The following is a 12840-nucleotide window of genomic DNA, read 5'->3' on the forward strand; positions in this document are numbered from 1 at the left end:
TTGGGACATGGCCCTATCACTAAGCACTTACCTCTACGGCATTGAGTCCACTTCGTTCATCTATCTCCTGGTTTCCTGGACGGAGAAAAAATGGAGGGAAAAGAGACAAAAGTGGCAGCAAAATGTCTGTAATTTTAGCTTTCACTGCTTATTTTTTATTTTTTAAGAGCAAAAACTACACTTTAAACTAATGCACTTTATATCACTCCACTACACAGACAATATATAAGATTCGTTAAACTATAACACCTCCCTTTAAAAAAAAAAAACACGTATAAACGTGTTTTGTCAATAATTCATAAAAACAGCAGTGGTTCAACTTTGTATTAACTAGATAGGTAGATCAATGCAATTGAAGACATGGTCTCTGCAGTAGGTGTTAAAATAAAAAGGCGACGGTGCTCACACACTCACACACACCTGATGGGGAGCCTTGTTTGCCACGCAGCTCTAGCTGTGTGCCGTTGTTCTTTACTGAGTGTGCCTTGGCTCCCTGCTGCTTTTCCAGCTCCCCTGCAGAGAGAACCGGAGACAAGAATGATCTATCATTTACACACCATGACAGAGCCGAACACATAGATGGACAGGTGGTAGGCGTAGATGGGTATAGAAACAACATTAATCGGCATAAGTCTACTTTCTTTCAAATGCCGAACACCCCCGCTCTCGTTGCCTTCCCCTCCCACTCTTGTCCTCTAATCTCAAAACACAACTTGCCATCTCACTAATTACACTTCACACTTGATGGTAATTGCGTGTCATTTCCAATCATGATGACTAAATGTTGTTTTGTCTCTAACACTGCACTGCATTCTAATTCTGAGCTGCAAAATTGACGGATGTGACCTCAAAGCTGGGGGAGGCAGGATATTTTTGCCATTATTAGCAAAAGATGCCATAATAATCTTTTGTCATATTGTAATTCAACAGGCCGTTTCCTGGAAAAGCCCCGAAGCCCCTCCCCGCAAGACGTGCAGGGGCATACGCACACGCTTCACACAGTAACCTGTTTGAGTACTTGTCATTCATTTCATTTCAGAAATGGAGAGAACATTTTGCCAATAAGAGTTTGGCCTTCTGCCAACCGCAGCTGTCACGCAGAAGGCTAAGCTCTTAAAGATGCAGAGAGAGAATGACGCTCGCCCCCAGCGACTGCCCGTTGCACCGTGAGGCTAGCTCAGACTCTCTTTTTGTCTTTCTTTTTTGGGTAGCGTTCCAGTGTTGACAGTTGTTGCCAACGCTAGAATAGCGATTTCCCCCCACAGTATATGAATCGGCCGTTGAATCAGGCTTTCACGCAGGTGCATGCACATCTGCATTTGTAGTACAGCCAATAGGAGCGCCGTCTCTCTCTAAAGGGAAGTCTCCCTTCACTGGCTAGATTCTCTCAGGCCTCAAAACACAGCCAAGAGGATCTGCAGAATGGTCATTTTCATTCAGACCACTTGAATTATAATATGGTAAGGGTTATTATGGGATGCCCAATGACGTCAACAATGAAGTGCTTTAAGGGTAAAGTACTCAATGTACCCCCTTTTTCATTTCGGTGCCTGTGTTACAACAGAACAGAAAGTGTCCCATCTGGTAGTGTGTCTACTGGTAAAGGTATCAGATGAAGCTCTACGTTTCTGCAAATAAGCATGTGTTGTCGTAGTAATTATAGAGTGAGACCGTTTCTTTTTAAATGGAGCAGTTTTTTCAAGGAAATTCCTATTGCACCTATAATTAGCACCTTTTTTTATTTATTTTTTTCAATTTAAAATATACTTTCATGGACTTAAACAAGATAGGGAACATAAATACATTTAAAGTGAGTGTAGGACTGAATTAAAATTATCATTATACAGATCGCGATGCAGGAAAGTATTCACCTCCCAGTGAACAGAAACTGTACATTCGGCCTCTCAAAGAGGGAAAGCCCAAACACAAGTGTTCCAGCTGCAGACATGTTTGCTAATGTGCCGACAAGACAAAACCCTGAGAGGAGAAAGGATGACGTGGTGCCAGCAATCATTCTTGTTCTAAATTTAGTTCCTGTCTTTGCAAAAACTTTTTTCGTTTGCATGCCTTTCGAACACATATGTCTCAACATGAGTTCTTATGTGTGTGTGTTGGTTTAAATTGTCGTTGCTCCACTCTACTGAGATAAATAACTACCGTCTGTCAACCTGTCTCCATATGTTGTTTGTTGCTTGCTCTCACGGGCTGCCGGGCACTCCCTCTCTGTGAAGGGTTGCGTCAAACACCAGCAGGGGTGCTCTCTTTGAGGCCCACTGCCAGGAGCCAGGCTCTGGATACTCTGGTTCTCCGAGTGGGTCAAAGTATGCGCATGTCTTATTGTCTGGAGAATTTCAAATGCACGCAGACCCAAACAACTCAGATGGCTGGCAGCTTTGAGGAAAACTGGCCTCTTTTTACCTCCAATGTCCTGCCCCCCTGCAGCCTGTTTGAGCCGCAGTGCACCAAAGGAACCAAAATACACCTACACAAGTCAACAAGTAACACAAAGCAAAAGGATGACTTCTGACTCCTGTGTGATATCTGAGGACGTATTGATTCCCACACAGCGTAGCTTAGAATCCAACTGGAGTCTCACCTTTTCCAAGATGTGAGTTTATTGATTTGGTTCAGAATGTGACGCCGGCTGCATTGCCAGAGGAGGATTCACACACACATTTCACTTCATGGATCTTCTACGTCACATAATGTATGTATACACAACGGATTGGCAGCCTGCAGTCTACTGAATGTGTCTCTAATCTTCCGTTGTAATGTGGTGAAAACCCTAAAAAGACACACTTACACTCGATACGTATCTGCTCCATCTCCGACACCTCTGAGATTGATTCCTTCAGGTCTTCTACAAACTTGAGCAGCTCCTCAGCACTTTGGGCACAGAAGTTAAGAACCTGCTTCTTGTCTGAGCCAAACGGTGAGAGGATGGTGATACCATGAGGGTAGACTGGGGAGCACAGAAGGCATTGAGTTGTTGAGATATGAGTAACAAGAGACATTGCACGAACAGTTTGCAAGGTATTAGCAATTTTAATACTACAGGCATTAAAATACTTTTTAAATGTAGTTTTGTTAATTTATTGTGTTCTCCTTTTGGAGAAAATGCTCAATTTGAAGGTTGGGATGATTACATATTGAAAAGTAAGTGCAAAGGCATGCTTCATGAGGATATTTCTATATGGAAAAGTCCAGGATGATGACATTCTGCCATCATGAATATAAAAAATGAAGCAACAATAAAAAGCAGTTTCACATCAAACCTATTTCAAATACAGGCGTAACTCCTAAAGCCCTTCTTCAATTCAACTCGGAGGTACCTTTCATGTTTTTCATGGCAGCTGTCCGCAGTGAAGATGTTATGACTTACATTCATTTTCAAACAGGTGAAACTGCATGCCAAGTAGGCCCATTGCTTTGCAGAACGTGTAGGCTGCAGAACTCTTCTTCTTTGGGCAAAGCTTCAAGATCTGCAAACAAGAAACCAAAGTTATAGCAACAATTTGATCGACAGAGAGCTGCACTGATATGTCCATATCGCCAAGCAATTTCAAAGAAATTCAACATATCTGTCGAGACCAGATAGAGTACATTTTTTATGTACAATGTAAGTTTCAAAGTGTATCAGATTATGCGCTCGCGTTCTTTGAAAAACAACACCATGGCGAGCTTATATCAGGATGTATTTGATGCTTTTTCATCGAATGACCTTCCAGATAGAGAACGATGAGGCAAATCTGTTTTGCAGCGGTACTGTTGGGCATAATTCACCAGGCGAGCCATGTTAAACCAATACATCACGTCGGCACATTAAACACTACTTGACATGTTCGAGCTACTAGAACAGGGGTTCCCATCGCTTTAATTTTGCGGTAAAGTCCTTCAAAATGACTACCCTACTCTCAAAGCTGTCAGGAGAAAACATGTCCCTGGAATAAATCGCACCGCTAACTTTTAGTGCCAAATGAACAGAATTCCATTGTAATGTGTGAAGACGCCTCCTTTCACCTCTTACTTCAGAATTGGCCTTCGAACCTCCTTTTCCAGCAGCTATACCAATTACATTACATGTCATTTAGCTGACGCTTTTATCCAAAGCGACTTACAATAAGTGCATTAAACCATGAGTCCAAACTCAGAACAACACCAATCGAGAAACTACAATTTCGTCAATAACGTTAAACTACAAAGTGCTATCAGTAAGAGCCATTTAAGTGCTACTAAAGTGCTAATACGGCGCTACCTTCCCTATTCAAGGTATTAGTCGAAAAATATGTGTTTTTAGTTTGCAACGGAAGATGTAGAGACTTTCTGCTGTCCTGACGTCAATGGGGAGCTCGTTCCACCAATGAGGAGCCAGCACAGCAAACAGTCGTGACTTTGTAGAGTGATTAGCTCGAAGTGACGGAGCTACAAGCCGATTGTAATGCTTAAGCAGAAAAGGATGCTGCTTCTCCTTTTGCTGCACAGATATCCACATTTGACATAATTATGAGAGGAGTTAAACACTTTGGATGGATAACTCCTGTGTGCCTCCTCATGGGCACATTCATTATGCCCAACATTAAACCTTTTATAATTCTCCAATCTACACAACTTTGGACCAAATGAACTTATCTGGCTATGAAACACAATTTTATTACTGGCCCTTAAAGCTCTCTGTAGGGGGACAGATATTTGCTTATGAGTGCACTGCAAAACTGCATTTACTATCTATTATTAAAAGAAAGGGCCGGATGGGAGTGACTGATGAAACAACATTGAGGAAGAGAGGGGGCTCACAGTCGAGGTAGGTGATGGTGCATTGCAGCTGGAAGTGTAAAATAAGCAGCTTTAAAGACTTTTTTTGGAGTGGTTATAAAAATACCGTAAACAACATTTATAATAAAAATATGAATTATTACCCCGAATCTCTCTTATTGTATACTAACCACAATGAGATCATTGAAGAGGAAGACTTCTCTCTGATGCGCTGCCTGTTTTTGGGCCTTGTTGACATCAGTCACCTCAAAAAGTCGACTGCAGCACACCAGTCTTCTATGAGGGACGGAGAGAACCTGCAGAGGAAGACAGACATCCAGGTGAAAGGAGAGCTTCAATCACTCAGATGAAGAGTCGGCGAAGCTGGAAAGTCATTCCAGACCTTATGAAACAGAGAGCATCAGATAAAACATTTCCCTCAGGGGAAAGAGAATTTAAGTCTGAGACTTTTAACACACATTACTTTTGGCTGGAGCACTACACATTATTCACTGGGACTGAAGTATCACAGAAAAAAACAACATTAAACACTGTTTGCTGAGACAAATTAGTGACATAAAGACTGAGCTTAAAAAAAATGAAAAAATAAAAAGAAGATAGGGATAAGGCAGCATGTGTTTCCCTGAGGAGAACATGGGCATTAATGCAGGTCCACATGTTAGGATTCTTTACTTTTCTGTGCCGCGGTTGCTCTTTGTACTTGTACTTGCATTAGAACAAGCAAAAGGTCTCATTTTAATATTTGAGCAAAATGAAATGTATGAAGACATGTGTAGCGATGCTACTCTACGTACTTCTATAGAGAGACCTACGTCTAGCTAGTAGATAGAGCAATCCTAGAGTAAGATGAGAGACTTCTTGCTCTAAAACATAAAACAACCTTTTATGAGTTGCTGTCAAATTGATTGTTGTATTATTTTTACAAGTTATTGACAACTAAAGACCAAAAGGTGGTAATGCTACACTTGGAGGTCCATTATGAAGTTGTTGTCTTGTATTTTTACAAAACACTGCAGATGTGTTGCTAGAGGCCGGGCTTCTCCTCTTAGACTTAAGTGCTTTTCGATGTTTAAGCAGATTACACTAGGAAAATGCCGGTGACCGATTAAATAATGCTCTCACGATGTCTCTCCATTTTGGATCACCTCTTCGTGATAAAATGGATTCATCCGTGGCCTCCGATCGTTTTTTGTCTTTGTGCATTTCCAATTTGAATTCCCTCTGCTTCCTGTGGACTATTTGCAAGGCACATACACAGCCTCTTTTCTCTTCCTCTCACGCTCTCATCCCTCCTCACTGCAGGGTCTACAGACTCCCGCCCAGCTGGTCAAAGCCAGCCTGGTTTCTCATTACACTAATGTTCGAAACATATAAAGACATCATTAGCTTGAAATGCCTAATGCATGTTTGACGAAGAAGTCCTTTACTGATTGAATTAGTAACAAACAGTTTGACAGGAGAGTTAGTCATAAAATAAACAAATCAATTGTATGACTAAAAAAAATATATTCTACAAATCTTATCCATATAAAATATTTAAGGACATTTTACCGTAAAAATGCTTGGATCTAAAATAACTTCTTTACTTTCATTAAGACATCAAATATAATAAAAAAAGAAGCAAAACCCTTGAATTAGGAACATGTCTTCTAATGTAAACCACTCCCTTTTTGCATGTGTTTTAAATCCACATTAAAGGAACTCTGACACTTGCTGTTACAATATTTCTGAAAAGGAAACTTCATCTATAAGTCTTTTTATGGCAGACAGCTGCCATAGGCAGGAATTGTCAGTTCCTGTCACAACAATCCATCATTGTTTTGGCTATGACAACACTCCCTCTGTCATCCTATGGCTACTCATCCATCACTGAGACACTGAAAGGCAAAAGCCACAAAAAAAGAAAAAGACAGTGGAAATCTTTTCAATGTCATAGATCCAATGTCATTCTGAAAGTAAACAGGGAATGATGGAGATTCACTTTAAAACCAATTAAAAGTCAATTTATAGGAAGATTGATCCAAACGTTCATGGCTCATCTTGCGGATGGACAGACAGATGAGACTATAGCTAAACTAATCGTCTATAGTTAAGAGTAACACAATGCTAACATGCTAATGTTTATCATGTATCACGTTCACCATATTCAACATCTTCGTTTAGCATGTTGGCATGTTCATGATTACTTATTAAAACTAATACAAAGTGCCAAAGAGGCTGAGAATGGCATTAGGTTTCCAAATACACATCAAACTTTGCACAAATATTCACACGGTGAATGTCTGTAGTTGACTCCTAACTAAAGGACATTCCAGTGTTTAAAGAGTGGTTCAACCATTACTCATGTGCACTGACCAACCTTTCAACCTTAATAGTAAAAAATAGACTCTAATGATAGCAGTGGTTAACGATGTATCCAGCTGGAGTAATGACCTGAGGTAATGATCGCACTGCTTATGAGACATTTAATGGCTAATAAATGTGCTCTGCTAACACAACCAGGGCTAGGTGATAGTGATAAGGTCTTGAATAATAGTAGGCGGCTTGGCACGAACTGAGTGACATGTTTTGTGTTATCGTTAAGCCAGGAAGATTATAAAATATGCTGAACAAAATAGATCAAATAATGTGTCTCACTGTGTCATGAAAACAATGATTGTGTGTTTTTAATCCCCATCAAATAATTGGTGAGGTTTCTGTCTCATGATGAAAACGGTTACAGTACCATCAACCCCATCTCGGATGATTTGAGTAATGTAATGCAATATGCTTATCTTTGACATTTAAGCATTTAAAATAAGGATATTTGTGTTTGTTAGACCCGGTTTTCAAGTTAAATTATGTATAATATTCAAGGGTTTGCTTTTAGTGATGAACCCACTGAAATCCTCACCAGACCCTGATGTTCTCCTCTGCTTGACGTAGCACTTTAGCATCTTTTGGCTCATTATTTTGTTTTTATGACCTATAGCTTTGTTTATGGCCCTCTCTTAATGTACCAATGTCCTTCATAGATGCAAGAGAAGTTGTTTTCAGGAACACAACCTCTTGTAAACCAAGTCGACTGCACCTGCCCAGCACCAGACGGCAGAAGGACAAAGTTAGCGACTAGCTGGTGAACATTGTGTAGCATTTAGCAGCCGAAGAGCCAGATCATTTCCTCAGGAAGAGATAAATTTACATTTGCCAGGTGGCTATGTTAAGTGTTTGTCGCGCTCCCCAGAGTGGCTAAACATATAAACTAGTGCAGGTTAAGGTTTAACATGGTTTCAGTCAAAGCTAAGAAAAGGTTACTTGTTGCTAAGGAATGCATTAGGTCCTGGAGATCCTCACAAGTATAGAACAAAAGTGTGTCTGTGTGCCCTTACTGTTTTCATGCCTACGATGGACTGCTCCACCTTGGAGACGTAGGTGACGTGATCTTCGTTGGAGCGTAACTCCCTCAGTTGTATTCTTTCATAGATTCCGACCACCATGTCTCTTGGGATGTCTGCTCCATCATCCACACCTAAGATGGGAATAGGCTGCTTACACACAAAGTCTACACACATCACCAATAATTTAACCAGACAGTACTGTCCATCAGAAGGAGCATGGAGGGACTGCTGTCGTTACAGTGGTAGAGGGGCCATTGTGTGTCTACTCTGGCTTCAATAGAGCAGGGTTTGTGTATACACATGTGCAACGTAACTGTGTGCACGTTGTTATTTGACTTGGAGTGGAACAAAATATTATATTCCGAGCAAAGGAGAACTCTGTCTCTCCTCGTCCGTCCTTCTTTGTATTTTTGTCTTTCAATGTCTCCATTAGGTAATGACAGAAAGCCGTGTGAGAGGAGGTTAATTGGCGAAAGTGAAAGGTTAACACCTGCGGAAGATGTTCTGTCTGGAACACAGTGCAGTTCGAGGCAGGTAGAGCTGCATGTCACTAGGCTGAAAGGTTGCCCTCGAGATGCTCCCCATTATATCCGCACAGCTGTACCGTACTGTGTGGTACATTGAGTTTTCAATGTGGCAGGAAGTGTTTGGAGGAAATGAAACCGCCACAAGGGATGGCAGCGACAGTGAGGCACCATGGGACACCACTGAGACATCGCTACACATTATGGAGTCGGAGGGAGTGGAGGAGATGTCCCGGGGGGGGGGAGGGGGGGGGGGGGTGGGTGTAAAGTGTCACATATATAAGTGACTTTGTATTTTTGCTGAATGCATATTTTCTTACACTCCTCACAACTTCACTGCTTTATGTCCCTTTGCATGGTGATTACAGTTGGTTGGTGGTCCAGACTGAAATCATGTAATTATTGAATGGATTGACATTTTGACATTTATGGTGCTCACAGAGTGAATCTCAATGCCGGTGGTGATCCCCTGACTTTTCATTTCGATTTCACTCATCGTGTGAAATATCTCAACATGGTACTATTTTGTTACTGTCATTCATGGTCCCCGGATGATAAGTCCTACAAATTATTACTTTGTATTACTTCGGGGATCCGGTGACTTTTCTTAAAGTGTGATATGTGGTTTTAAATTAAAGCTGTCTGGAACACATTTATGTTTCCCTGGTGATAACTTACAGTAACTTTGGTTTCAAGTGGCGCAATCAATATGTCAAACATTTCATTTGTCCAATACTATGATTTGTGACTAAATACCTTAAAAACTGAATTTTGTGTCAATCGGAGACCATCCTCACTATCCAGTAATGGAGACATTGCAATTTATATTTTGCAATAAGGATTCATTTATGGTGGAGGCTGGTTTATATTATGTTGGCCCGTTGTGGAATAGCTTTGACACTGACAGTCTGTTTTAATTGAGATAATGAATGTTCTGTGGTTCTTCATTACTATTGGTTTCTGGTGCACAATTGCATTTCACCTCAGTCAATTAGTTGATTGAGTTATTCGTCTGCCAGTGTGTAGGAGAGACATGATGGAGAAAAGAAAAGAGGATAAAGAATCAGGGAGAATATAAACAAGGATAGACGGAAAAAAATAAACAGACCAAATGATATTCTGACTGAGACAAAACAAGAAAAGAGAATGCAGAGAGAAGCAGAGAAAACATAGAAAACTGAGCAAAAGACAAATAGAAAGGCCAAGAGAGAGTGGCATATTTTAATTTGCATAAGATGCCAAAATTGATTTCTCAACTTAATTGAATTGTGGGGAACAGTCTGGGTGAATCTATTAAAGTTGTTCCTCATCGACCTCAGGATTCCCTGATTAATTGCACCGAGGAAGAACAAAACTATAACGCTCCGGTCGGCGAATGAGCATCTGTCTGCATACGGGAGACAAGAATTACAGGTGCTTTCTGTCGGTGTCGCTATGAGTTATGAATGCATAAAGCAAGGCCGGCAGGGGGAGAAATATTATCTTATCTTTATTACCTGAATTTGTGCAGGGATGTTTGATTTAACACAGATCCAAACACCAAAGATTTTTGTGTTTTACTGATTTTGTTTTTCACACTGTTGTAAGATTCAAACTATTGGGAAATGGTCCGAAAATTAATAATAATAATAATAATAATAAGATTTAGAAAGCCTCAGACCCACACAAACGCACCTAAAAACGAACCGACGTTACATGAGCCGATTATGTCAACTAATTAATGTCACTTTAACTCCCTTAATGAGCCTCCACACACATGCTTAGATGCTGTGTCACTTACCTCGCAGGTTGCGTATGAAATCCTCCAACATCATCTTGCGGTCGGGCTTGATGTTTGGACTGTACATGTCAGTGTTGAGCAGAATGATGGCGAAGGCCAGAATGAAGATGGTGTCTGGGTTGTGAAACTGCTGCACCACATCGGGGTTACACATGCAGTAGCGCTGACTGTAGGTGTACAGGGGGTGGAGGAAGAAGAGGAGACAATTAGAGGGGAGAAGAAAAAAAAAGAAGGGTGGAGAGATGAAGAGGAAGGAACGGGAATGTATGTTGTTGTAAAGAATAGGTGAGCCCAGTTAGGAGTAAGAGGACAGATTGGAAGATGGGAAAAAGACACAGATAATATGTTCCCCGAAAAGACTGAAGGCATCCTTCAACACACTACATATTGATTTGTCACACGCTGAGCATGAGTGTCACACAGAAATAAGAGTTATGGCTTTAATTTAGCTCGTGGCTTCATCTGAAGCTGTTTGCTGCCTTTCAGGAACAATGAACCTCACAGTGGTTGCCCTGTCTCTCTGTAGTAGCACATCTGTCCCACTGGATTGGATGGTTGTCGTGAGGGAGTCGACCCACACAACCTTCAGCGAGCCATATTTAAACATTCTCCGACATTTATGGATTGTTACTGTGACGAAGAGATGAAGTAATACGTTTGAAATATGAACATTTTTTACCGCTGTACTTCTGCAAAAGAAATCGACAGAGGCCAGGCTCATTTTGATGCACACCCCTAAAAATAAAAGGCTTGGAATGGGAGTGCCTCTGCGTTATGCGGTTCTGGAAAGTGTGAATCTAACAGATTTGTAGACACTTACTTCTGGTGTTTGCATACGTGTGTGTGCGCTTCAGAAAGAAGTGCCCAGAGGGGGAGAGAGAGAATTTGTTTCCCTGTAAAGTGCATGGACACTTCCTGGTTAGGGAATGAATAATACAATAGAACATCTACTGTGTGTGAGTCATCAGACACAGCAATATATGTCTGTCTGTCTGTCTGTGTGTGTGTTTTTAATAAGCTTTCGAACACTGCTTAAACCGTGCAAGATTATCAAAAAGGAAAAACAGAGCTTGTTTTATTTTTGCCTGTTTATTTCCTATCTTGCTCACCCTCACTTTTATAGTTTCAGTTTGATTTACAAGGACATCACTAAGCCGTGTCGTCCAACTGTCCAACCACCAAAGTCCAAATGAGAGAAGCTTTGAGTAGATCAACATGTTAGAAATACTGATCTGAGTGACCGCTCTTTGTATTTATTGAGTTTTAAAGTTTGTTTTGACAGTGGAGATTTTAATTAGTTTTTTTACACAACATAAAATAACATAATATTGAATGCATTATGCTGTATGCAAGTTATGTGGCTCTTGTTTTGATATTCGTACATTATTATGGAAAGCTTGACTTATTATTTGCTAGATAGACATCTATATAAATAAAGACAATAACATCTATATTTCTGGTATATAATTGTGTTTTTTTACTGAAGAGCCTCTGGTTTTATTGTGTGTGTCCCCTTGTAACCAACCGTAAGCAGCATCGCGGCCATGTGTGCTCGTGGTGTACAGTATTTGTTTTAGCCTGGTAATCATAAAGCTTCACACAGATCGTTTATTCACATCTCTGTCTGAAACCCGTGACTCCACAGCAACCAGCAATTATGACCTTGTCTGTGAATCCTTATAGCACCATCCAAAGAAAAGCCTCAATTTGAGCTGCTTTCTAAGTGTGCTCTTACTCGGCACAGACAGAAAGCCAAAAAAGAAGAACAACAACAACAACAACAACACGGTAAAAAACGACAAAGATTGCAGCTCGGCGAGTGGATTTGGCTGTCGGCAAATTTGTCACATGCTGCCGTCTTCCAAACTAATTTGTTTTTTGTTGCAGATCGCTAAAGATGGTGTAATCCAACAGTCATTATGTACTCTGTGAGGATGGATCTCGGTGCAAGATTAAACACGTCGCGAGATCTTTATCTATAATAACCATAATAGAAAATAGAAAGTGTTTGTGACCGCAGGGTGAGTAAATAAAGGATACTCCACTGTAATGCAGACATGAACATATAAACTAAATATTTATATATAGCTGCAGCATTGGGAGCTGGCTCATATTTGTTCATTCATTAGCACACTGACGCAGCAGATACTGAGGCTGCTTTTCACTTTTCCCCTCTCTCTTTACCCCTGCTGCTTCAAATCCCCTTCACTTACTTCGGAGATTTCTCTCTTTCTGTGTGTGCGTGTGTGCGTGTGTGTGTGTGTGCGTGTGTGCGCGCGCGCGTGTGTGTGTGTTTGGGGCCCAGGAGCAGGGGAGGCAGGCACAGAGAGGCAGTGGCGGTTACGCAACGCTGGTTATTTATAAACCTTCCTCTCTCTCCCTCTCC

General features: G+C 40.9%; 1 protein-coding gene across 1 annotated transcript in view; it reads right to left on the reverse strand.

Moving 5' to 3' along the window:
• Positions 1–12840, reverse strand: part of iqsec3a (IQ motif and Sec7 domain ArfGEF 3a) — a 33751-nt gene continuing 20911 nt past the window's right edge. Inside the window, exons 6-12 of the mRNA XM_034526317.1 lie at positions 10455–10621; positions 8142–8281; positions 4944–5069; positions 3383–3482; positions 2804–2962; positions 421–513; positions 1–75 (exon numbers count right to left, since the gene is read on the reverse strand). Of these exons, the coding sequence (XP_034382208.1) occupies positions 20–75; positions 421–513; positions 2804–2962; positions 3383–3482; positions 4944–5069; positions 8142–8281; positions 10455–10621 (841 nt within the window). The 3' untranslated portion in view covers positions 1–19. The remainder of the gene's footprint in view (positions 76–420; positions 514–2803; positions 2963–3382; positions 3483–4943; positions 5070–8141; positions 8282–10454; positions 10622–12840) is intronic.

This window comes from Cyclopterus lumpus, chromosome 23 (genome assembly GCF_009769545.1).
Source record: "Cyclopterus lumpus isolate fCycLum1 chromosome 23, fCycLum1.pri, whole genome shotgun sequence".
NCBI lineage: Eukaryota > Metazoa > Chordata > Actinopteri > Perciformes > Cyclopteridae > Cyclopterus > Cyclopterus lumpus.